The sequence below is a fragment of the Diplotaxodon limnothrissa genome, linkage group LG2, assembly GCF_057381915.1.
Source record: "Diplotaxodon limnothrissa isolate DT_005_m linkage group LG2, D_limnothrissa_male_GT1.1, whole genome shotgun sequence".
Lineage (NCBI taxonomy): Eukaryota > Metazoa > Chordata > Actinopteri > Cichliformes > Cichlidae > Diplotaxodon > Diplotaxodon limnothrissa.
In genome coordinates this window covers 26,430,303-26,456,379 of record NC_140597.1, presented here as the reverse complement: position 1 = coordinate 26,456,379, position 26,077 = coordinate 26,430,303, and the positions used below count along the sequence as shown (strand labels likewise).

The 26,077-nt window shown below is 41.2% G+C and overlaps 2 protein-coding genes across 2 annotated transcripts; both read right to left on the bottom strand.

The window, feature by feature from the left end:
• Positions 1-845: 845 nt before the first annotated feature.
• Positions 846-16,827, bottom strand: adam19b (ADAM metallopeptidase domain 19b). The gene is made up of 22 exons (XM_085369215.1): positions 16,692-16,827; positions 16,343-16,455; positions 14,760-14,830; positions 8,550-8,628; positions 8,283-8,359; positions 6,232-6,433; positions 6,087-6,152; positions 5,666-5,737; positions 5,409-5,575; positions 5,197-5,281; positions 4,936-5,075; positions 4,638-4,815; positions 4,461-4,550; positions 4,138-4,333; positions 2,999-3,107; positions 2,674-2,890; positions 2,364-2,441; positions 1,865-1,973; positions 1,631-1,760; positions 1,448-1,550; positions 1,028-1,345; positions 846-941 (listed from the first exon to the last, which is right to left on the bottom strand). The coding sequence occupies exons 1-22, from the start codon at positions 16,825-16,827 to the stop codon at positions 846-848; spliced, it is 2,832 nt and encodes a 943-aa protein (XP_085225341.1).
• A 2,700-nt stretch (positions 16,828-19,527) lies between these two features.
• Positions 19,528-25,999, bottom strand: thg1l (tRNA-histidine guanylyltransferase 1-like). Its single transcript, XM_085369204.1, has 6 exons — positions 25,809-25,999; positions 25,545-25,721; positions 25,278-25,447; positions 25,106-25,194; positions 23,329-23,436; positions 19,528-19,781 (listed from the first exon to the last, which is right to left on the bottom strand). Exons 1-6 carry the CDS (start codon positions 25,994-25,996, stop codon positions 19,620-19,622), a joined length of 894 nt encoding a protein of 297 aa, XP_085225330.1. The 5' UTR covers positions 25,997-25,999; the 3' UTR covers positions 19,528-19,619.
• Between the last annotated feature and the right edge of the window lie 78 nt (positions 26,000-26,077).

Sequence of the window (26,077 nt, the reverse complement as noted above, 5' to 3'; positions counted from 1 at the left end):
ATATGACACAATATTTAGAAGCACCTAACAGTAATGCCAAATTATTACTGCTCCAAAGCCTGCGGTTACACGACCACCTTTTAAACCCTTCAGGGCATGAGAACTCAAAAAGACAATTAAAAAAAATTAAATTAAAGAAATTAAAAACTAAAGAAATGGAAAAAAGTCCCTCACAGCTCCTGCTACATATCAGACATGCACTTTTCACCATAAGAATAAACTTACAGGCATGCAGGTCTTTCTCTGGTTACTATCAGTCCAGTTAAAACCCATTATTATTCACAGATAAGAACTTCATTACTGGCATCTTTTCTTAATATAAGACATCCCTTTATGGCTAATTCGCTTTGAGAGGCATCACGTTTGGTACAATGGTTTCTCTGTAAACATTCATTTCTCATTGATTTTGTGAATAAATACTTCTTCATTTATAATTCTACCAACATAAGTAAAAGAAACTAAACGCGGTTCAATTCAGAGCTCTAGCTTCAAAGTTGATAAAGCAGACACATGTAATACACAAAGCACTCATTGTTAAGCCTAAATCTTAGGCTTAAAACATCTCTACTTTATAACTTGCTGTAATTATATAATTTTCCACATATTGCACACCAGTGTACAGCGTCAAGTATTCCTCGCTTATCACCTTTTTTACGACCTGGCACCGCACTGAAAATATATTGTGAGGCAGTCTGTCACTGGATGTAAGCAGTGGTCCCCAATGCCTCCCTGAGCTTGTAGATTAGGCTCTAGAGAGAAGAAGTGCAAGAAAATTTTAATAAAATATAGGACGGTATTAAGATCTGTTTATTCCTACAGAGAGACATTTGAGAACACAAGACCACTTACCTGTTTGGCATTTTCTGTCCAGCAGATGGAGCCAAACCAGGTTTTCCTCGTTGCAAGGCATTGGTGGTAACCTGTGGGCCTTTCACAGGGTCCTGCAAGACAAACGAGACGTTCAGCATTTATTTCACTGTTGCAAAAGTACACACTTTACTTATTAATGCAGAAGAGAAGGATTTACCCCTGATTGTTTTTTGATAGGGCAAGGCGGTGGAGGTCTGTTTGGGGGGTTTGGTCTATTTTTGGGTACTGCTGAAAGCTGTGACGAGTTTTTGGCATCCAGGGAGCGTAAAGGTGGAGGTCTTGTAGGCAGTGCAGAAGCCTGGTTGGGTTTCTGTCCTGGAGGGACAGGGGGAGTGCGGCCCTGAGGAGAGATCACTCTCTGGGGCTGTGGTGTCTGCTTTCGCTGCTCTCCTGCACACATTGGTACAGGGGGAGGCTTCCCTGCAATACCATTCCTGGGTAGAGGTGGGGCAGACGGGCTCGGATGCGGAGAAGGCTTCCCATGTGGAAAAGCACAAAGATGACAAGTATTTTCAACATTTTTTATGGTATTACATGACAGACATTACTTAGGTGGTCAAAGAGTGGGCTTATTTACCGAATTCTTTAGCAAGAATGTTGGGTTGGCATGACCGTTGGCACGACTTTCCGGATTAAGAGGCTTGACGTCAGGTGGCTCGGAAGTGTGGATTTCATTCATTCTGGATGTTCGCACAACACAAAGGAAAAACGTTATCTGCAAAGTACGTTTTTAGTGTTTAGCAACTTCAGAACTACATACTTTGGCACTGGTGGTGGAGCAGAAGGCTTCAGCGAGGGGAGCTTATGTCTGCCGAAGCGCCAAAAAGCAAAAACAGCCAAACCCACCAAGAGAAGCAGAAAGGAAGTAAGGAGGGCTGTACCAACGCTTCCTGTTGGAATATAAAATAGACAAGAGTCAGAAAATAAACAAACACCAAAAAAATTGTTTTAACTTTAATTAACTGCACATAAATGATTGGTGCATGGGTCTCACTGCGGTTGATGACAGGCCCGCTGTCCACACTGCCCCCTGATCCTTTCTGGTCGCAGAGAGGAGGAGCCCAGCCTGGATCACAGTGGCAGTTACGGTTGTTGTTGCACAGCTGGTAAGAGAATAAGTCACATTTTTTATGACTGAAGGAGAATCAGGGACAGGAAGTCAATGTTTTGTAACAAAATGTAGTAAAAAGGCTCTGCCGAAAAAAATTGTATAGTTTATGGAACATTTTACAGAGGTGACCATATTGCTGCATAATACAGCCGTGGTTTCCCATAAGTAAGATGCCTGAATGCCAAACCCTTACTTGTTTATGATATGTTTTTTTTATATTGTTGTGTTGCTACTTTTAATTAAGCAAAGGATCTGGACCGTTCCTGCAGCGCTGCTTAGGGCTGCCAGCTTTCAGTAATTGTAGGCTAGCTGCCAAATCTTTCTCAGAAGTCCAGAGAAATCCATCAAACCAGCATCTCTTCTGCGACACACTGAAACTTACTCCGTGTCCGTGGCACTTGGCGTTGCATTCCCCCGCTCTGAGAAAAGATGCATTGCGGCATAATCCGTTAAAGCAAATCTGTTCAAACAAAAGAAGCGTGAGGAGGAACATTAGAGAAGCGCTTCGAGACAGGTTGCTTATCCCCTTTCAGGTGAAAACTGAAATCACAGATGATCCATTTTCTCTGTCTGATCGAAACAGTTTTGTCTGCTTTGTTTGTGACTTAAGATCGGGTGAAAAAAAAGTAGTACTGGTACATGCTCTTTACTACTACTGCAAACTCTGTTTAGTACATTTTCATAACTCTCACCAAGTCTTCGCCGCACTTGGTGCCCGTCATGACCAGACCTGGATCCAAAGTGTCACCCTGTGCCTCCTTTTCCTCCTTGTCAAGCTTGTACACATGTGTCCCCTTGCACATGATTCTTTTGTAGCCCTCAGTAACCGTGGTTTCTATGACAACCGCATTTTGCTCAATAGGCTTGGAGGCTGAAGCCAAACACTGGATTTTCCCACATTTAGCATTCCTGTCATGTAAACAGAACCCCCCACCCAAAACAACAAAGTTAGACTTCAGTCGAGGGAGAAGTAAATGAAAGTGTGATTAGTTTGTTGCTGAACGTTTTGGTTTTCACCTGTCACTACAGCTCCTGTAATTCCCAGACTCATCTTTGCCACAATTCCCATACATATTGCCAGCTTCATTTACCCTCTTAAAGCACAGGTCAGGGGCCGGACGACCATCTGTGGTTTAACAAAAAACAACAACAAAAAAATGCACAGAAACATATTTAAAAGTGTGAGCTCACGCAAACACAATAACACACATGCAGGCATACAGTCAGGTTGTGTTATTTGACCGTCTGATGAAGACCAGATGGCATCCCTTACTGTTCAATGTGGCTCCTGTGGTACTACAAAGGCTCTGTCACCACATGAACATGGACACTGTCCAATAACAATCCCTAGTCCTGTGACCCATCAAGGACTCATCTTTAAATACACTGAGCCTGACTGGATATTTATCTCTTTAACATTCATTTCTTTAATTAAAAAAAGTCCAGAAACTTGGTATGACTCAAACCCCTCAAAGCCCTACGGATGAAAAGAAAAGAGATATTATTTGTGCAGTCACTTCCTTAAAAAGTAGTGAGCTATTGTTCCTGTGGTTTTGGTATTTAAAATAATACCAAGACCATTTTAAAGTTCAAAGCATGAGTGCATGCACCTTCAAACCATGTACAGTTTGTAAAATTTGACTGTTTCAGTTTTATTTTTGTTAAGTTATTGTTCACTAAAAATACTGATTTAAAGTTAGTCTATAAGATATATGTATATAAACTTTAATAATCCTTTAATAATAAAGACCATTTTTAGAAGCAAAACCACCTTTAGCAGAAATAAGTTGAAGTAGTTATTTTCAGTATGAGTTCATCAGTTTCAACATTTTGTGGAGGAGTTTTGGACGACTCTTTGTTACAATGTTGCTTCCGTTCACTGAGGTTTGTTTGAATTTGTTTATGCAAAATTCTCTTAAGTTCCCACCACATTTCATTCGGACTGAGTTCTGGACTTTGCCTGGACTATTCCAACACCTTGATTACTTTCTTGATTGTAGGATTATGTTAAAACACACCTGCATGTTCCAGACCAGCAAACTGCCAAAACCTCTGCTTTTATGAGGTGCTGAGACTTGTTGATGATCAATTAACCAAGTGCGTTTAAGTGAGGATAAACAGCAGTTAGCTATAGATGGAGAGTCCGCTTTACCCACCTTTTCCCCAAAGTGAGCGACACTGTTGCTCAAGGGTCAGACACATGCCGGTGTAACAATAGGCCTTCCCGCCTGCACATGATGTGCCATCTACTAAATAAAAATCTGCAGGACAAGACTCTGTTTTGCCGTCACAGAACTCAGGAAGATCACATGACCCCGAGAGAGCACGGCACAGCACACCCGGGCTCTTCAGCTTCACAGTGAAAGACAAAAGAGTAATGACATAAATAAAGTTAGAAGAGTAGAACATTTATTCTGTACTAGTGAGAATAAGGGTTGGTGATTTCCCATTTAAATAGTATGTACACTAATAAATGTACCTTGCAGTTCTGACAGCAGACTCCGTGGGCACACTCAGCTCCAGCTTTCAGGGTACAGTTGTTGGCATTACAGCATGGACTTGTGCACTCCTGGGCAAAACGTGTTGTAGAGTTATGAAGCCTGGCAAAACCATCAAAAGAAAAACCCGCAGTGCATACACAGAAACACCCACTGACCTCTTCTTCTCCACAGTCGCATTCTTCTCCGTCTTCCAGGTAACCGTTACCACAGCGATGCCCTCCATACATTGTCCTGGTGTTGGGCAGGTTAAAGAGACACTTTCCTCCTCCAGAGCTCAGGTAGCTCTTCAGCTCCTTTATGTTGCAATCATTAAACACTCGAGGAAAAGGATCCCTGAGCACGAGGTAAGGAAGAAATCAGGTTCAATTTTTTCTTTCATATTCTATCATTTATCCCCTTTCTCCTGGTTTAATGAATGCAATTTTTTGTATTGTGGCAAGCTGAATTTCATACCCAGTAGCAGCAGCCATGATACAGCCTCCGTCTTCTGCTTTCGCCTGGCAACAACCTGGAATGTCGTGGCTCATACCAAAGTTGTGTCCCATCTCGTGCGCCATCGTGGCAGCAACGCCGACTGATAAATCTGAGTGGTCCTGTTCGACACAGCACGAGAATTTTAAGATCAGCAGAAATCAACGTGTGATTCTTTGACTTGATGCATGCTGATGTAGCGTAGCATCATCAAATTTAAATCTAAACACACTCGTCCCTCACCATGTTTACTCCGCCGGACTGGTATTCGGAGCACATGGCTTTGAGAGGTGCCAGCCCGATGGTCGTGCCCCGGAATGACTTCCCCCTGGAGACAAAAGAGAGCACTTGAAATTAGTTCCAAGTCAAGAGCATCCCGCTGGACTGCAACCGGTGTTTATTACTGTCTTGCGCAATGATTATGAAATGTACTAGAGTGAATGAGAAACACTGACGTGACCAACTGAGCATTGTCGTTGGGGAGACTGCGTAGCTGTTTCTGTCTCCAAGACAGGAACGCTGCCAGGGTGCTGTGCGGGTTATCGGAGACGCTGATCATGTCCTGGCTGGTCCACACCTCCAGACCAATTAGTGCCACACGGATATTTAAAGCTTTGTAGTACTATCGGCATAAGGAATAAAAATAGGCATGTTAAACTCCAGTATCTGGGGTTTTTTTCTTTTTTTTTTCTGGTTTCAAATCAGATGTTACCTTGTCAACTAGGTTGGCTGCTTCCACTAATTTCTGTTTCGTCTTGTCAAGATCAGAGTTGTGCTTCTCAAACTGCAACGACCATAAACCACAATGAACACACAGAAATAGAAACTCAACGTCTACACATCTGTTAAAATATCTTTCCCATAAAGGGTACATCTCACACTTGAAATAAAACAGGAAGTGAACCTTTTTTTTTTTTTGCAAGCGTTCTCCACAATTGGGTTTACCTGCAACTGCATGAAGTGGGAAGCTATACATAATGCAAACTTTACAGGTCATAAATAATAATGATGGCACACACCTAATCCCACATACGAAAAGCCACACTCCCCGCTACCACATCTTAATGGTTCACTGCAAACCCCCCCCAGTGTGGTTGCAAAAGTCACCCAATCTGAGTACACTGTTTTCTCACCTCAGTCTTGTCTGCAACTATGAGCAGCTCTACGTACTTCATATTCTGACTCACTTCCCTTTTTTCCTGACGAGAAAGACAACATAATCATGTTTTAATAAATCTCAAAGAATGTCATCGATGAGGTTACTGCTACTGAGCTCACCCTCAAACCCTGTGGTGACATCATTCCCTTGATAAAGTCATTAAGCCCCTCCTCATGCTCCACTTTGCCATGGTGATGCTGGCAGTGACCCCCGGGGAGACGAACACTCTCGGCTCGGAACACAGCGTGCCGATCAGCATCCGTAGAAACGGGAAGAGGCTCTATCAGGTAGCTGATGCTCGTGTTCAGGGAAATTAGTCCCCTAGGAGGGAAAAACAGTCATATTCAGAAAATCAGCGATGTCTTAATATTTGTGCGACAGAAGGTCACGCTTCTCTCTTTCTCCGTTGTTGTGTAAATAAAGATCAGCTGACATAAACAATCCTCTTCAAAAAGCCACTGATCATAACAGACACCTATACTCAAACACACACGAGTGCATGCAGAGCAGCGGGCCGTGCAGCTGCAGAAAAGTCAGACGCCCACACGTCAACATCCCTTTATGCTGTATTTGCATTCCCTTGCAGAATCTACATTAGCAGGAAGATGTTATTCGCTCATCCTCCAGATGCAGAACATTAACCCAGAAAGAAATCACACACGCACGACTAAGATGTTTGTCAGCCCTCACTAGTTCCCCCTCTGCTGCCTGCCTCTCCTCTCTCTCTCTCTCTGAGTGTCTCCAGCAGGAAGCAGCAGCTGCTCTGGAGGTGCATCAGGAGAACACACAAGATCTCCAGTACCGAGCTGTACTCAATGAACCAGCACTGAAGCCAGTGACCTAATAAACTTGGAGACTACATCGGACAGTACACAGGGCTGTTTCCTGTAACATTATTTATTGAGGCACAGCTTGATCACAAGCTGAAGAAAGTCAAATTCATACATCTTTTACTCCCACTGCCCAGCTGTCGAATTCTCAGCACGTCTCTCAGCACGTATATAAAACAGAAATACGTACATGTTTTAGACAGGAAGTTTGAGAAACTTGTTTCTAGCAGGTTTTTTTTTAAAAGCAAGCAACTTATTGCTACTATAGATAAGCAAATGAATGAGCTGAGCAACCAGCTGATCAATATAATCTCTGCACAATCTAGTCGGTATCAAACAATTTCCTGTTTGTATAAGCACAGCTCTTTCCCCTGCCATCACGTCTTTTAGCTCTTACCTCTGCTTTTTCAGAAAATGTTGACTTTACAGAAACATCCTCTTTTTTGTCCTTTCAGCTCTTTTCCTTGCCGGATAAATTTAAAGATTTTATCTATGGATGGAACATGTAGCTTTAAATGGTGTTTTTTCAAACAAACTTGAGAAACTTTTCTCTTACTCTGAGCCATCTACATCCATCCATACTTGAGTTGGACTTAAATATATGTTACTGTAAAGTTTTATTACTTTTTATATTCTAAATCTGTTCGGATGCATGGTTTCCCCTGTCTTAAATCAACTTAATTTGACTTATATGGCGCCAAATCAGAACAATAAACACCTCAAAAATGCTGCCTTAATACAGAGCAAATTCCAACAATCAGATGACACTGTACGAGCAAGCACTTGGTGACAGTGGGAAGGAAAAACTCCCTTTTAACAGGAAGAAACCTCTGCTCCAACCAGAATCAGAGAGGGGAAAACAGAGATTAATTATAAATAATGATACCTAATGATTAAATGCACACGGAGTAAAAAGAGGTGACTGAAGAAGAAACAGTGCATCATGGGAAGCCGAACAGCGCAGGCCTGTTGGAGCATAACTAAGCAAGGGTTTAAAGTCACATGTTCCAGCCCTAACTATATGCTTTGTAAAAATGAAAATGAAACTTTTAAGCCTAATCTTAAATATAGAGAGACTGTCTGTCTCCTGAATCCAAACTGGGAGCCAGTTCCACAGACAAGGGGCCTAAAAGCTGAAGGCTCTGGATCCCATTCTACTTTTTTTACCCTAAGAACCTCAAGTAAGCCTGCAGTCTGAGAGCAAAGTGCTCTAATTGGGTGATACGATACTATGAGTTCCTAAAGATAGGATGGGACTGATAATTCAAGACCAATGTAATTTAATGAAAGGCTTGCTCATTGGAGGGATTTAATGAATAATAAGAAATATTTTTTATTACCTGAGCCCTGAACAAGTGCTGACAGCAACGCTGGAGCCTTCCATGCCCTGAACCTCGCCATGGTAGAAACAGTGTCCCTGAAAAACAACATTTTCATTCATCACACACTGACCTTTTAATGTAAACAGAAGTAGTAGTATTTATGCCAAAACCTGTCACTAACTGTTTATTACCCTCCTCCCACTTGACTTGATCAACTACACTGATGTTTATCAGCTAAGACTCCCCTCCGCAGCCTAAGAGCATGAAACTATCTCGCAGACTCACAGTGCTGGGTCGAGAAGAGGACTTGCGCGCTCCATTGGGTGTGTACCATATTTCCTGATATCCAGGGGCCAACAGCTGCCTGGGTAAAAAAAAACAAATTCAGGGACAGTAATACAGTCTATGGAAACAACAATATTGTGAAAAGACGGTGAAATACAAAACTGCAGGAAGCTGAGAGGTTAGCAGAGGACAGACTCTCTGCAACAGCCCACAGCTCGTAAAACATTCACTCTAACACAGGCGCTCCCCAAAAAACAAAGTGCTTTAAAGATTTAAACAAAGAGCCTATTGGTGACAAGAGAGCGCACAGGAGAATGTGGGAAACTGTAATCAAAGCCATATGTACCGTCCCCCAGTGATCCTTTTTACTTCTTGGCGAGTACTAGTCTATTGCTGAAGCAAGAGATGATAACTTCCCTATGCTGACAGCTTCAGTTGTTGGCATGTCCTGACTGCATTTGTTTGACAGATGGATTATTTACAAGTGCTCTTGAGCTTCTTTGCTATTTTTCAGGCTGTGAAGCAGAAACATGCATATGCATGACACCGAAAGCTTTCTTTGGATAAAGTATCATAATCCTCTTATTTTCTATTTATCTGTATCAGCACAATTAAGTCCAATGTTTATTGCAAACCATTCTTCCTGTTTTCAGTCAACTTTAAACTTTAAGTCATCTTCATCTTCTCCTCAGGCCAACTCAGCAACTGGCTGTAACTGCAGAGAAACTCAAGCACATCTACTGATGTTGTTTCCTGAAGCATTAAACTGCAGGAGTTTGACTCAAACAGACCAAAGATCTTAAAGATTTCCTTATTATCATTGCTTCTTCATTTATTTTTTAATCTGGTGGCTTTTAAGGGAAATAGAAAAATAAAAATGTAATCTTCTTGTAAATATGCCTCAGCCAAATTTGATTTCTTAAGATCCTTATCACTGCCATATATTTCAATGAGGAACAAATGATTAAACTGCTGGAAATTATGTTCTGCCCAAAGGCAGGAAAAGACCATCTACCTCCCAGTCCAAAACCTTGGATCGGTATTGTACCTAAGGGATGTTTCTGAGTCACTTGATTTAGCCCTACCTATACCTATAAGCTTTATCGAGGATAAGAATGGCTTCTAATCTGACTATCTGACCAGGAAGGCAAATTAGCACAGATCCACCAGTGTTAAACTCATTGAAAGGATGATGCAAATTTTCTTTTTCATCCCTGTTCGATGCCAAGAAGGAAACAAGCCTCTTAAGACAATGACAGCCTGCTGATGAGAATTTGAAATAAAACAAGCAAAGACACAAAATGACTACTTTTAACAGATTAGGACTCACAGGAAGAAGGGGCTGGCTAACCACATAGACCAATAGGAACTCTAAAGGGGGACCTCAAAACAATCGGTGGGACGTATGATGTCAGCATGAACAGGGTCATGTTGTGATTTGAGCTAAATGTCATTTATATCTGTAATTCCACAAGTTTTCCAGCTTCCCTAACTTCCTGAAGACATTTCCCATCATCCTCTGTGTCAACTGTAGGCCAATTTTGTGGCAATTAATGACATTAGATGACTGAACTTTAGCCTGCTGCTGTTCCACAGTCATTTCTTCCATGATGGAACCACACAAGTACTCCACTTCTGTTCTCCCTTATCCTTAACTTGACAGTCAGCTGCAGTTTCTGAGCTGAATCTTGCTATTCCTTGGGGACTCATTTTAATGAAAGTTTTAATGAAAAGTCTAATCCCAGCAATGTATTTGTAAGTTACTTTGGTATCGTTGATGGTAGTCTATGCTTAAGAAATAGAAAAGACTTAAAACATGGCAAAATAACAACTAAAAATCTCACAATATGCTGCACGGTAGACAGATTTAGGACCCAATATTCGTGATGTTACATCTGATGTTGAAGCCCCGAGGCCTGTGTCGAGCAAAGGGGGCGTGTCCAAATGAAGCCTGTGTCGAGGCCCGTATCGTTCTGCAGCACGTGACCATTATGGGTCCACAAATTTGGGGGCATTTTACATAATATCTCCCAATAACAACATACATCTTCTCAAATCGATCTCAGAGCAGACGGTACAGAGGCTTCTGTGATATTACCTCTGCCTTTTGGTGAAGCAATTGGAAAGATTCAACACATTCATGGTGATTTATCACACCATGACTAACTACTGTGCAGGACTCCAGAGACAGTGGCTGAACTCAAAATAAGGAAATTCATCACTGGAATGCGCAAAAAAATTTCAAAACAAAGCTGGGCTCCAGCCAAAAGGAAGTGAAATACACATGAGGTAATTAGGGAACCATTATACAGCTGAGGAAAATGAAACACGGGTGAACAGAATCTAAGTAACAAGACAAGGGGACCCAAAACTGAACACAATACACACAAGACTGGGACTGGCAAAATAAGACAGGAAGTAACAAAACATGAATACGCCTACACTGACGGAAACTTAGCTGGACACATGAGCACAGGGGAGGCTGATAAAAATAACAGGTGACAAAACCAAAATGCCCAAAATACTAATCGATAATACACTAGACTAGAACTTAATCATAACCACAAACATAGAACTCCAGAAATCTATAATTACAAGAACACTGAAAAACTCTTAACTGGGGACAAAAAACAATGAACTCAAAAGACAGAGTCAATGACTGAGCAATCGTGACATAAAAGTTGACTCTACAGCACTTCTAACTGTAAGATCTAAGGTGTGCATTAATGATGAGCGAGTTACAACCACAGAAACCAGAGAATAACAACCTGCGGGTGTGTCTGAGTTTCATTTCTAATCACCAACGTCTCCAGAAGTTGGAGCTCAGTGAGAGAAAGAAATGAAAATACTATACAGGGTTCAAGTAAATGGACAACCTGCAGGGTGGTGAAACATATTAGAATAACTGAAATAGAAAGATAAATATCACTTAGTTAGTCATTTGAAATTGAAATTAAATGAAATACTGCAGATAATTAAAAACTTTTACACCCTTTATTAAATCAGTAATAATTTGGCCAGATATGCAATTTAATGGCACCACAAAGCCCTGAGTCAACTGCCGTGAAACTCTCCAGCAACACTTTTGGAATACCCCAAAGCTTTATGTATTCTGCTGAATACTGTGACAGCTTTCAAGTAGAGACTGGAATAAAAAAAAAAAAGCTTTGTCCAATGGCGGTCAGCAGCAGCGACTGGATGTCATCCAGCGCTTGGACAGATGCTGTGATTGAGGAGCCTGGCGATGCCTGAATCACGGCGGTCTGGCAGTGAAGCTGAGACAAAGGCCTGGTTCAGCCTCAAGAGGAGAAAGAAGGGATGGGGGAAGAGTAATGCTAATGTACTTGAGAGATAAAGAAGGGGGGAGCGAGAGGGAATTTGGGGTAATGCTTTAAGGGTCAGTGGGTCACATTCTCTCATAGTATCAGATGACATCACCACATAGAGCTGGAAGACGGGGAGGAGGGGGAAGGCTGATGCAAAGTCAAATTACCTCTCAGCAACAGATGATGAAGAGGCTTTTATTGCAGATGGAGGCTAACGTTCTGTGTGTGCGGAGCCTTGGTTGAACACACACACACAGGCTAACACAGAGGCCTAGATTAATGCATCTAAGCAAACAGGACGGCTGTGAAACTAAACATAGGCACAAGGGAAACAAGGACAAGCAAATCCATGAACCCACTCTCTGTTCAACAGACCTGCAATCCATCAGATCTGCGCTTTCAAGTCATGTTTGTGTTCTTTTTGGGGGTGCACAAATGTGTCTGCGAGTGTCGTCTGTCTGCGTGTGGCCGCAGACGCCCAAGCCTGACCGCAGGGAACATGTGGGAATGTATATTTGGATTAAAGCCCTGGGGGGATATCAGACGAGGTGAGAGAAGGGGGGAGAGAAGGAGAAAGAACGGGGTGCACATTTTTTAAGTTGGCCAGTGGAAAGACATATAAGGTGTGGGCATGATGGCAAGGGACAAGAGGGGAAAGGAAGGAGAGGAGAAACAGTATAGTGTGATCTTCCCATGAGAGTGCTTAATTCAGATTAATGCACTTAAGGGTGTGCAGGAAGGACATTAAAGAGGAGAACAGAGAAAGTCAGGCGGAGGAGGAAGCAAGAGTGTCGGCACATTCTGAACCAGAACTGACCAGAGAATCTGCTTTCCTCTTCTCATGACTTTCAACACCTCAAGCTCATCGTTCAGTTTCTTACTGTTTCCTGCCTCGCTCACTCTGTTTTTACATCCTTTTCCTGCTACCTGAGTCAGCACTCACTATGGCCCCTGCCTTGCTCTTAACTGAATTAACCCTCTGCTGGTGCACTACAGTCTTTCATTAAGATAAAAGCTCAGGCAGCCGCTTATACACAACCACACCAGTGAAGTATAAATGCTAAAGAGCCACACAGATACACACACATTCAAAAACATGACCAGGGAGGACAGAAATGGATTGAGTGTTGACTCGAGCCATGGGGAGGGGGCTGATGCCCACATAAACTCACAGTTATGCTTTCCCCTAAGATTTGAAGTGATTTAAGGAGGACAGCTGGAGCTCTCACATCGTTTTTTTTTTTTTTTTTAAATTGAATTGAATTCTTGTCCGGTTTTAGGTGCAATGAGGACATAAGGGAGTAACCAGGACACAGGGTGGACACTGGTAGCATTTTCTCTGGCTTGTCTCCAAAATCAGACATTAATCTCCCTTGGCATAAACTGCTTTCTGCCTTAGCCCTGACTCAAGTCTCACATTAGACCAGCAAAGGATAAACAGAAACAGGGTAGGCTAATCCAGAATAGCATTCTCTGTGGGGCAACAGAGTTGGTGGGCAACACTGCTGAGCCTCAGCTAAACAATGAATCTACAAAAGAAGCTGCAAGCTTTCTTTGAACCTGCAGCACCGCTCATGCAGCGCACTGTACAGGAAATATGAGCTGAGGTGAATTGAAGCCTCGTTTTTTGTTTGTTGTTTTAACGAATGTTAAACTGTCTTCTGACTTCAATACCTACATCCACATAAGCAAAAACAGCAGACAATGGTTGCCTGGATGCATGGATGGAATATTTGCATCATTTGTTCAGCTCAATATAGCTCTCAGACACAGTACATTAAAGAATCAAAACATTCGGTTTTATACTAAAGTGTGTGCATCACAGGATACACTGCTTCAGTAACTAAATCCAGCTTTTCAGAAAAAAGTAAATATCTTTACAGAAATCTCCGTAACTCTGACTGCGGCAGAAAAAAACTGTTATGAGTTAATCCATTCTCACAGCTTCTCTGTTGCACAAAAAATGAGAAGTTTCACAAAAGAACACAAGTTTCACAATATTTTTTCCTGTCCTGAGTACCGAGCGGGGATTGTAGTTCCTCTTTCTTAGGAAAAAATTGTAACATATTTTATTTGCACCATTCAACACCTTGTTGAAGGGTTTTGTGGCGTATCTTCTTCAGTTACTCTCTTATCACACATGCGCAGGCGAAATACCTCACTCAGGAGGAAATGTAAGTGAGTGACCACCTGCTGGGTTTGGAGAACAGGGGGCAAGATCCCCTCAGGGGGCAGTCAGTCAGACACGGTGGAGTCGGGGCTTGTTAGTATTTGTGTGCCTACGAGTCAATGAATGACAGAGACGGTATGCAATCGAGGGTAAAAACGGACTTCATTCCTAATATTCCTAAAAGCTTCCCGGTCCACTTGTGCGCTGGCTCGAATCCAAAAGTGATAAACCGCAGCTCCGTTGTTACCACTGATATCTCAATGTTGCAACCCCCCCCCCCCCCCAAACTAGTACACAGTCTATTAAACAGATGAGACACCAAGCTCCCTTCCTATCACCAATCCATTGTTACTGGACAGGAACCGCTCCATCAGATTAGAGGGCATTAGATGCAGAGGCACAGTCCTCACTTCCTGATTGCCTCATCATGCCCTGGTTGAACGGATCGGGTGTCATCCCTCCAGTGTCCAAAAACCATCAGCCTGCTTTCCTCTGCTCATCCCCCTTCTCAGCACCCCCTCAAGGGGCGCTGACCTTATAAATGCATCTATGTGACAGTTAACATCTGGCCAAATAAACAGAGGTATGGAAAGGGCATGTTGTGGAAGTCAAAGGAACAATGTCGATGAGTGATTTCATCGGCTCCTCTAAACTACTGCTTTACTGATTTTGCATGGAAAGATAAGGCTGGTGTTGAAAACTCAAGTTACTCACTCATTTTTCTCTAATAGTAGTCTGAGCTCCTGGCCCTCAGTTGTGATGAGAACCTGTGCCTCTGCTGGATGCTGGAAGCAAAACATTAAATGCATACTAATCAGTGAGAAGAAGTGACAGTGCCAAGGAAGTATTTCCCCTTTTCCTGATTTCTTAGTTGTTGGATTTTTGGTTTTGTTTTTTGCATATTTGTCACACTTGTATGTTTCAAATCATGAATTAATTGTGATTCAACACATGTTCTGGAAAGCTGAGTTCAATTTTATTAGCCACACTCTATAAGCCCCAATTACTGCTAGTACCTGTCTGAAAGAATGAAGTAGGCTAAAAGATCTCAAAAAGCAACAAACTGTAATCTAAAGAAACAGAGTCACTGACATTTATCAGTCTGGAAAGGGTTGCAAAGCCATTTCTAAGGCTTTAGGACTCCAGTGAATCATGGTGAGAGACATTGTATGGGTGAAATGGAGAAAACTTTGAAGTGGTGAACTTTCCCAGGAGTGACCAGCCTCCCGAATTTACCCCAAAAGCGCATACTTGACTCATCCAGGAGATCACAAAAGACCCCACAACAACATCTAAAGAACTGCAAGCCTCATTTTCCACAGTTAAGGTCAGCGATTATGATTTAACAATAAGAACTGGGTAAAACGGCACAATGGGGGAGTTCCAAACTGAAAACCACTGCCGACCACAAAGAACACAAAGGCTCGTCTCACTTTTGCCAAAGAATATTATAATGATCACCAAGACTTGTGGGAAAACATTCTGTGGACTGATGAGACAAAAGCAGAACTTTTTGGGAGGTTTGAGTCCAGTTACATCTGGTATGAAACTAACGCAGTAATTCATATTTCATAAAAAGAACATCACAGCAACCAGTCAAGCGTGGTGGTGGTAGTAGTGTGATGGTCTGGGGCTGCTTTGCTGCTTCGGGACGACTGCCCTCATTGATGGAACCATGAATTCTTTTCGCTACCAGAAAATCCTGAAGGAGGACGATCAGCCATCAGTTCGTGCCTTGAAGCTCAAACACACTCGAGTTATGCAGAAGGACACTCTACAAAACACTAGCAAGTCCACCTCTGAATGCCTAAAACAACTAAATGGTGGTTTTGGCGTGGGCTAGTTAAAGTCTGGACTTAAATTAGATGGATATGCTTTGACATGACCCTCCAATCTGGCTGAAATAAAACAATTCTGCAAAGTTGAGTGGGCAAAATTCCTCCACAGTGATGTTATTGCAAACGCTTGATTGCAGTTCTTGCAATCTGATGGTGCCACAACTAGTTATTAGTTTTAGGACCAGGTGGGCTTTGACAGCTTTATCTCTCAATAAGCGATCGTTTAAAATCATTTAAAACCTGCTTTTTTATTTACTCTGGTTATCTTTGCCTGATCCCTTTGTTGGATCTGAAACATTTAAGAGTGAGAAATATGCAAAAAATATAAGAACTCAAAAAGGGGGCAAGCACTTTTTCACAGCAGTGGTTTACACAAAGGTTTTATATGAAAGCTGGATGTGTGTCAGTGCGTCTAAAGCATTTTGTTAGTCAGAAGGACAAAGAGCGAGACAAATTCACCTCTTTGTTGTCAGACCTCTTGTGTCTGAGAGGATGCAGCCATATGGGATAAGTAATCTCATAACTCTCCACGTTCTCAAGGATGCTTTCCAGCGAAGCCTGTTTGGTGTCTCCTGATTAGAAACACATGGAACGGAGGGAAAGGTTGAAAATACCACAGAATAAGAGTTAGCGTCTTTTCTTTGCTGCTAGTTAAGAAACAACACTGGAGATCCACGTTGTCGTCTACATAACCGACACACACCTGATGCAACCATTTAAACAGGAATGCATCCCTGCGCAAAACAACAGTCGTCTATTCAAAGCAGGCATCCAGATTCTAGTCGTGCCGGGGAACACTTGGACTCACCATTGTAAACAGCGGCTTCAGACACAGCAGCAGTGACGGTACAGTAGAGGACAACTATGAGGCACACACACACACAGCACCGCGCGGCATAGGGAGGTGGTGATGGTGGTGGTGGAGGACGCGCTCCTGGACGCATTCTAAAAACAAACGGCTCCGGGTGAAGTCGCTCAGCAGAGGCATAAATGTGCGGTGATCCGGCCCGGTTGCTTCACATCACAGAGGCAAACCGTGAGATGCTGGCACACCATTTTGCCTAACCACTCCCCTTCGACAGAGAGGACGATGAGCCGAGACGAGGCAGACTAGCAGTCAGGAACAAACGAGCGAGAAGGAAATCACGATCACAGCGCTTTTTTAAGTGAAAATCTATAAACGGGATTATTTAAAAAATATATCAATTTAGCGCATTTAATTTATTCTAGAAGTCTTGAAATGGTTATTTTAGCACTATTTGCACCACTTCAAAGGATATCCTACTGTACTTCCACAAATTTGAAAGACAAAGCCGTGGCAAAACTGACAGAAATACCAGATCATGTTTAATTCAACTCTGTTTGATTTATATAGCCCCAAATCACAATAACACTTATATTGTAAGGTTACCCTAAAATAGTACAGAAAAGACCCCGACAATCAGACGACCCCTACGAGTAAGCACTTGGCGACGGTGGGAAGGAAAAACTTCATTTTAACACGAAGAAACCTTTACCAGAACCACGCCAGCCATCTGCGCCACCAGTTAAAGGTAAAAGGAGGAAGACAGGACAAAAGACATTAATAAGAATGTACTTCCCATTATTTGACTACTATTTTCATTTCTCACTTTCTTTTCCACCAAAACAATTTTTAATGGAGGCTTTCTGTTGTTCTCTTTTTATAACATGCTTATCCATTGCAGTGTCTCTCAGAACAAGTTATGGACCTTTAATGCCACCATAGGCTAGACAATGGACTGTTGCATTCATGTTATACATTGAAAATATATAAATGAAAAGATAAGTGTACATTAGCTGTGCTATATATGTTTTTCATAATTATTTAGAATAATTATGAACAATTATTATGAAATAATTAAAATTGGTAATGTACTTAGACTCCAATTTAAGACATTCCTGATGACATCACTAGGACATCTGCAGAGTCATGTTAGTTTCAAATGTAAAGCTTTTTGACAGCTGCTAAAGATTAAAAGCTACTGTCTACAACAGGGCTGTCAAATGTAAGGCCCGGGGACCAGAATCTCTGGACTGCTTTGGAAAATGTAAAGGAGGGTATAAATTTTGAACTTTTAACTGTATTTTCATAAGTTTTACAGCTTTTCCTACTAATGAAGACCTCTCTGATTACCATTCATACTACACCAAAGTAATTAGGTAATAAATAAACCATTAAATGACAAAAGTTAGATTTTTTTCACTATGCAATACAGAAATTTCTTTTGTTTTTCAGTTAATTAAAAAAAAAGCTTTCAGTGTTATAATTAAAGGATAGTCTGGACAATGAGCTACTAGACCTTTTGAAAAATGCCATAAAATACCCACATGGGTCCAGTGGCTGTGTGTGTTTTCCTTTTTAAATGACCTAATGACTGTGTTTTAAATTTAGTTGGCGTTATCACACACCATCTGGCCATTTTACCAGTAGCTTAGTAACCTTATCAGAACTGAAGGACTAACCAAAAAAAACCCCAAATAAACACAAGCTTACAATTTAGGTCACTCCTGAATTTATTGTCTAACTTAGTAGACCTGCGAGTAAATGTTTGGCATTGCATATGCTGTCTTTAAATAACTGCACCACTTGTTCTAACATGTTCTGCTATCTGAACTTTCTAGGCCACACGCTGAACCACTGGGCGGACTGTTTGCCAATGACTCAGGCAGGCAGATTATATATGTTATTAAAGTAACATACAGTATAATATAGTATATGCTGATATTTTAATTACTATATAACTGTATCTGTATATAATTGTTCATGAAGTCATTCTAGATAATGACCGCTGTATATTTGAAACAAAAAGGCCTCCGTATTAGAATTTGCTCCACATCTGTGCTTAGAAAGTTAAATTCTAATTACATAAAATACAGTACAGCTAAATGCTTTTAACAAGGTCACAGAACCAAAAATATCAACTGCAACCGAGTCCACCTAAAGTAACAACATACAGTAGGCTCCTACTAGTTTAGGCTTCCAGCAGCCATTCATACTGAGCCGGTCATTTATAAGTGTGATGATAACTACCCCACAGCGCACATGTCAAGGATAAAGTGTATGCAGGGTGTGTGAGGTATTCTTAGCTCCGATGACAGTGCAGCCCATTCACGTCTCTAAATGGTAAGCTGGCTTCAAGACAAGGCCGTGAGTTCCTGTCAAGGTATTGATTTCTGCTTTACTCTGCTTATTTCTTTTCTTACTGGACACTGCAAGGGAATGCTTTGCAGAAGTAGTATTAAAACTCAAGGATTAGAATTTTAAGGTAAAATAGATTTGACACATGCTGAATACCCCTGAGTAATAAGAGCAGGAGGCCAAGAGAAAATATGTCAAACGTACTGAAAGATCAAGTGTTGGTAGTATTCTAAATGTCATTCATGGTATCAGATGAGGGCATATTTTAGGAAAGGCAACCTTAGGAGAGCCATATGCAGGAGTAAATAGATATCACACTATTAAAACACTCACATCTGCTTTTCTTTAAACATGACAGACATCATTATGCAGTCAAAGAAGGGAAGTTCCAACATATTAGGAACATTTTTATATATGAAAGTAAGAATACATTGGATCTTCATGGGTAACATGTCATTTGACACAAAGTCAATATAAAGCTGTAGCTCTGGAGTGGCTGCTTAAAAGGGTCCGCTTCCGACCACCTCCGAGGTCAGATGCGTTCAGAGTTGTTCTCCTTCAACAGGAAAGGTTCGGTTAGCAGTTGTCATCCTCCAGGATGTCTGGGTGCTCCTCCCAGAACTGCTCTCCTATAAGGTCACAATGGTAGGCCTCTACCCTCCTCCTGCTACGTGTGACGGGCATGTCCTTTTCCTCCCCATTTGGCAGCTTTGTGCGTTTAATGACAGTCTCATCTCGCTAGATAAGACAAATGAGAAAATTGATTAATATAAGTAGTTCAACATTTGGAGAATAGATAAGCAGTACATAATCAATCAGTCCGGTACCTAAACCCTGTAAAATTATTTTGTGGGATTTGGTTTTGAGTGCATTTAAAAAAAAAACCCTCAGAGGAGCTGGTGCAGTGTGATGCAACCTAACTTAAATTTCTATGAAACCAGCGTTTCCTGCAGTTAGTGTCAGGTCTACATCCAGTGCCACAGCAAGTGGCAGCCTGACACACTACACATTACAGTGATTTATACTTTGTTATTTATTTATACATTTGATCCTATGAAAATCTCTTCTTTCCTTTTCTTTGTTTTTGTGTGAGTTTAAATTTCCCTTTCACAACCAAGGAGCATCTAACTGCATAAATAAATGTCCTATTAAAGGAATTGCTACTATTACATGAAAAGGAAATTTCTAAAAATGGCTTCTTGCTATGTTAGTGGCAGAACTCTTTTCTCTTACACTCCATCCACAATGTGAGGTCATGTGCAATAAAAAAAGTGTATGCAGCTGCTGACATTTCTCTTTCATGTACAACAACAGAAATACCAATAAAGGGGAAAAAAGGCAGTGTGGTGATTTTAATGTTTCAATCTCAGACTTCACTGCTTCTAACAAGAAGAAAAACAGACACCATTTGAAAAAGCGAGCCGTTAGTGTGCTTAAACATGCAAAAACAACCACAGACTATATAAATATGGTCACACCCATGGCCCACTGGTTTGTGGACTACTGTTTTGAGTTTGAGAGAGAGGCATTTTGACTGGTGTTATAAATCCTGATCTAACTAGCGAGGGGTGGATGTGACGGAGAAGAAAACTGATGTTGCACCATACAATAGCAATCTATCAACCATAAGGCAGCCATTCTAAAATGCATACCCTGCTTTAACATCTATTTCACAGGAAATTTGGGAATAACTTAAAAAAATAAATAAAACAATGTGTTATGTTAAGGTAGGACTTTCAAAGTTTCAAAAGGTGCGACTTTTACTTTGAAGGCTAATCTTCCCCCTATCCAATTTGCGTCACACTTTCTCAAGTTATTACTGTTACGCTAGTAGTTAGCAAAAGCTTGTGGACAAACAGGAAGAACCGCAGGCAACCTTGGAAACCTGCTAGCAACCAAAGCAATCACTATGAGCTTTTGGGTGCAGCATCTTCTTTGCAAATATTTCACCAAGGAAGATCCAGCAACCTCCAGGTACTCCACTGCCAACCAGTAGAAGAATACACATGTTTCCCTACTGGTCCAATATGGCAGACAAATCTTAAGCAATGTCTACGTGATGTGAATGAGAAACCTCATAACAAGGGAATTGATTTATGCAAGCACAAGAGTTGATCCTGCTGGCTATTTAAAAGAATTCAGGTTTTTAGGCATTTTTTTAAACCTTGGATTCAATTTCTGGACAACAACAAACTTCTATGTACAGGTTCTGACGTCACCTCAAACTGTTAAAAGGTTTTGCCCTAACTTTTTGACACAGAATTTGGTGCATTGCCGCAGGTGGAGCAATTCGTCTGGTTAATTCCAACAAAAAACTCTGACATATTAACTAGGTACTGAACCCCCATCAGGGCTCTAGAGTGCGACCAATTTGGTCGCAAATGCGACCAAATTTTTCAGTGGTGCGACTAAAAATAAATATTTGGTCGTACAGGTGCGACCAACTGTTCTGGTAACAAAAAAAAAAAAAATCTCTGTAACTCTCCGTGTGGTCAACAACAGACACACATTATGCCCCTATCGTGGACTAAACCAATCAGAGATAGTCAGGGGCGGGACCTGTCTGATTGGCCGTGGTCCAGTTGAAAGTGCAGGTGGAAGAGAGAGGTGAGTAGCTTGAATAAAGCGATATCAATTCATTAACGGATTCCACACAAAGACCTAAACACGGAGCGGACCCAACACATCAGAATCAGCTTCGTCTTTCTCGGCTTTCTCACCCGACGGCCTGAACACTACACGCTGTCGGAGCTTAGCGATTCTTCGGGTCCGCGCTGTGTTTACGTCTTTTTGCGCTGATTCTGAGCTGCAGGTTTTGTCTCTCTCCAACCAAAATTCACCGAGCCTGCAGCAAAAGAAGCAGCAAACTGCGCTTCACATTTGATCAATGTCGTCATGAATTCCCTCTGACTTTTGCTGTTTTGCTTCCACCACGATAAAAATCACACTTCCTGCACAGCTCTCTCTCTCTCTCTGTACTTCAGGAACAGTTTCCCGTCTCAAATCTGTTTTCTGCATTATTCATTCGCTTATTACCCACCAGTCTAGCGTTGTTTACAGCGCTTTTTCTTTTTTCACTTAAATGACCTCGGACAAGAAAGTCTAATTTCTGCTGTTCAATACTGAAGAAATTTAAATTTCTTAAAATTATGCAAAATTGCAGAATATTTTTAAGGTTTAAAAGCCAGACCAGGAAAATCTCCTTCATGTTTTCCTGTGTTTTATTCTCAGTTACTTTCACACAAAGGCATCTGCTGTGATTTTCACAATTCTGATGAAGTCTCATGTGTATCAGTACTGATAAATGATCAGAATTATAATATTTCTGACTGTCTGAGGCTAAATTGAATCAAATCAGGACTTTGAGAACCAGAATTGAATGGATTATAGAAATCAGTGATGATACTCAGCCCTAGTGAGCAGCCTAGGCCTGAGAGAAGTGGATGTACTGTAGCTGTGGGTAATAAGAAAAGATGAAAAGAACTATTGATAACTTTTTTGTTAAGTTAAGGCCTGATCTGTCTGAAATTCATAGCCAGTGCTCTGACACGGTGCCATCAATCTTTGAATGCTGAAAAAGCACAGTGTATCCAGAAAACACATTATATGCTGCAGTAAATGCACTGCCCAAGTGTCCCCTCTCCCCACGGCCTTTCAGCAGCAGACAGCAGCAAACAGGTCGTCAGAGGAGGCCGAGATGATGATTAAGTTTTTAACATTTTCTACAATATTGACAAAGCACTTTAAGCACAAGTTTGTTAGTTAATAATTTAGAAATGAATATTGTCTGTATGGACTTCCCCCCCAAAGAAAGTGCACATGTAAAACTGCGGTGTTAAGCGATGCGGTTGAAAAATTTGAGTGCGCCTAACTTTTGTGCCGGTACGCCTAAATTTTTAAAGTTAGGCGTACCGGTGCGCCCATGTCAAAAAGTTAGTCTAGAGCCCTGCCCATGCAGACTGAGTCCAATTTCTTACAGGGACAAGTGGCGTTCATGCACATTAGATTAAGCAATAATAGATTTCGTGCCATGGATGTCCAGGGCTGCACATTTACCGCACTGATTGGATCAGCGTGTCCCTGCACTTCACTGAGAGGCATACCTAACCTGATGAATGGAGGTGGGTGGACTGATCAAAATATCAATAGTATTGACACAAATGCCTGTATCGGTATCGGACTGATAATTGCGTGATAGGATCTATACTTTGTTTCTATCCTTTGAGTTTAGTAGATAGCCCACGGAATAGGGGAATAGATTTAAAACCCTTCTTGAGCACCTCACCTTTTCCCAGATGAGGGTGGTACCTTTCTTGTGGACGGCAGATTCATTGTTGTAGTTGATACCAAATTCTGTGAAGAGGATCTCATTTTTATCTCCAGCCAATGTTCCCTGAAAAAGGCAGAAATACTGTGAGACATCCAAACTTAGGTGTGTAGCTACACAATCCCTCACATGGTCTTTAGATAGTACAGTTTTATAAACAGCTACAACAAAAGCATGACAGGAACACCACCGCCCACCAAACCGCTGGTTATATATAGTGGCTGTTTCTTTTACTTTGGAATTAAAACTAGAAGAAAATCAACAAGAAATAAATAGTAAACCACTCTGTCATTTTTTTGTTATTATTTGTTGTTGTTATTATTACGTAGGAATTATGAACCATGAATGTTGGATAAGGTATAAATAAATAACTCATGCTGCCTAAACATCCACCCAAAACCCATCAGCTGGTTCCAGACAGCCCCCACAAGAATGAGGTGATTTCCAGAGGACAGCTGCGTCAGTCTGTAGCAGCTGTCATAGCTAGTGACAGACCTGTTCCTGTACACACTATTTTAATGCACAGTAATAAATTGTTCACAATGACGTAGCTGAAAGCTTACATCTTTTAAATAACCTCTTTGTTTACTCGGATGAAATATCAGAAATAGTACCTTGAAACTTATCAGCCCCTAAAGCCAAGTGTTGTGTAAGTATATAAGTGATATTATTAAATGGAGAAGATGTTTGTTTTGTTTTTAAACTGAAATTATACTGATAGATGAATTTTTACAATTAAGACATTCTTAGCTAACGAATCAACCAATTTATTCATTTTCACAGTCCGGGTAGGTAAACTTATATATTTGGGTTTATTACTTTTTGCCAGGTCATGTAAGTTTGTGTTGATGGATAGCTCTACTTGTTTGTTATTGTGGTCTTGGCTCACTCATTTTATACTCTGATTTTTGGGAAATCTGTTGTTCAATAAATATAACACTAATACATAACTAAGAAGTTGTTCTTATGGCTACTTGGGACTCAGGGGAAGGGGATGCCTTTTTCATATTGTGCCAACTGGGGGCTCATCGCCTGTTTCCTCGCTTTTTGGTGGTCTGGTGAGTTATTTGTTTCTGGTTGGCAGTTTTCTATAGCGTGTGGGGAAATAATGGAAATAATCCCTTTCCTAATAGTTTTGGGACCTCACCTTCCTTCTAGGAAATGTTAAAAGGGCAGATTTGCTTACTGTGGCTAATTCACAATATTCAATACCCTAAATTAACCTTTTAATTTACAAGTAATAGATAATACATAACTATATCAGCACCAGCCATCACTGCCACTAGCTTGTTCCTGATGCTGTTTAGGAGACCAGATACTCGTAGTTGAAAAGCTTTATACCTACCATAACGTATCTGTAGCCAGAAAGAAAAAAATCACCAAGTATGGCAATCAATTATCCTTTATATGGCACATTTTGAGAGATGTGAGCATTCACTGTTGTTTTTTTTCTGACACATGATCAGCTGATATGGATCTACAAAACATGCTGCTGGAATCTATTGGTAGGTAGAAGCCAGTGTGTCATTTGGGACATGGTACACTTTGAATACTGTGTGGATGACCTTGACTATAAGCGACAGTCTTTAACATATCGATGCTTACAACCTTAAATATGTGGGCATTACCTTAATATGATTTTTTGATGATACCTTTTTCAAATACTTATATCTGTTAATAAGCACTTGCAGCTGCCAGTTTACACTCAAAAATACATTAATCAATTGTGTTTCACCTTTAAGCGATCCTCTGCCTGTGTTGTGCTGAGTCCTTTTCTTTGCACTAACATCCAAAACACTGTGTTGTACAAATTATTTATGTGACCTTAAAGAAACAGAGACACAATGTGACATATTTCCACCACGCCAAATGTGTGATTTACCATTCAGAGCATCATTTGCACTTACAGTCTGCCTGCCTCCAGCTAAGGTAGTCTCTAAGGTTACGATTGCTAGGATATAGGACCACCCGTCCGTCAAATCCCGGAGGGTACAGGAGGGGCTGATTCTCAAAAAACTCCTTCCAGTAAAACACGTACGAGGAGGAGAACTGGGAGGCCACGTGGGTCATGAGCTTACTGTAAGGAAAAGAGGGGACAAAATGAAGTCAGATAAAATGCTAGAAGATGTCTGTGTGAAAATGATGTTATTCAACATTATGTAAAACATCAGCACCTGGCTCTTCTTTTGAACCAGGTAGAAGACCGGTTGAAAACAAAGCTGAACTCATCACTTTGGCCATAGGCAACAACAATATCCTCCAGTTCTTCCATGACAGAGCGTGCACTCCTTGTCATCAGCCCCAAGGCCCTGTCGTCATTGGGCTTTGCAAACTTGTGCTGCTCTGCAAACCTGAAACACATAATGCATTAAGACGCCAAAACAACAATTTGGATTCAAATAGCTCCTGGTGTTTTAGCGCAAATGAAGAATACTCACTTGTGAAAATTGCGACCATCCAGTCTCACGACAATGTAGCAGTTCCGCAGACAGGTGTCATCTGTTTCGAAGTTGCGCACATACTCAAACTTACTTTTGGCCATGTTACTGGATCTGGAGAAAAGACGGACCGAAGGTGTAAGAGAACAGCACGAAACACCAAATCTGCTCGCTGTACTAATTAGCATTGGGATGATCCTGAAGAGAAAGCACAAGGAGCGAAAATTATATGTCAACAGTGGGAAAATATTCAGTCAAAACGGACAACT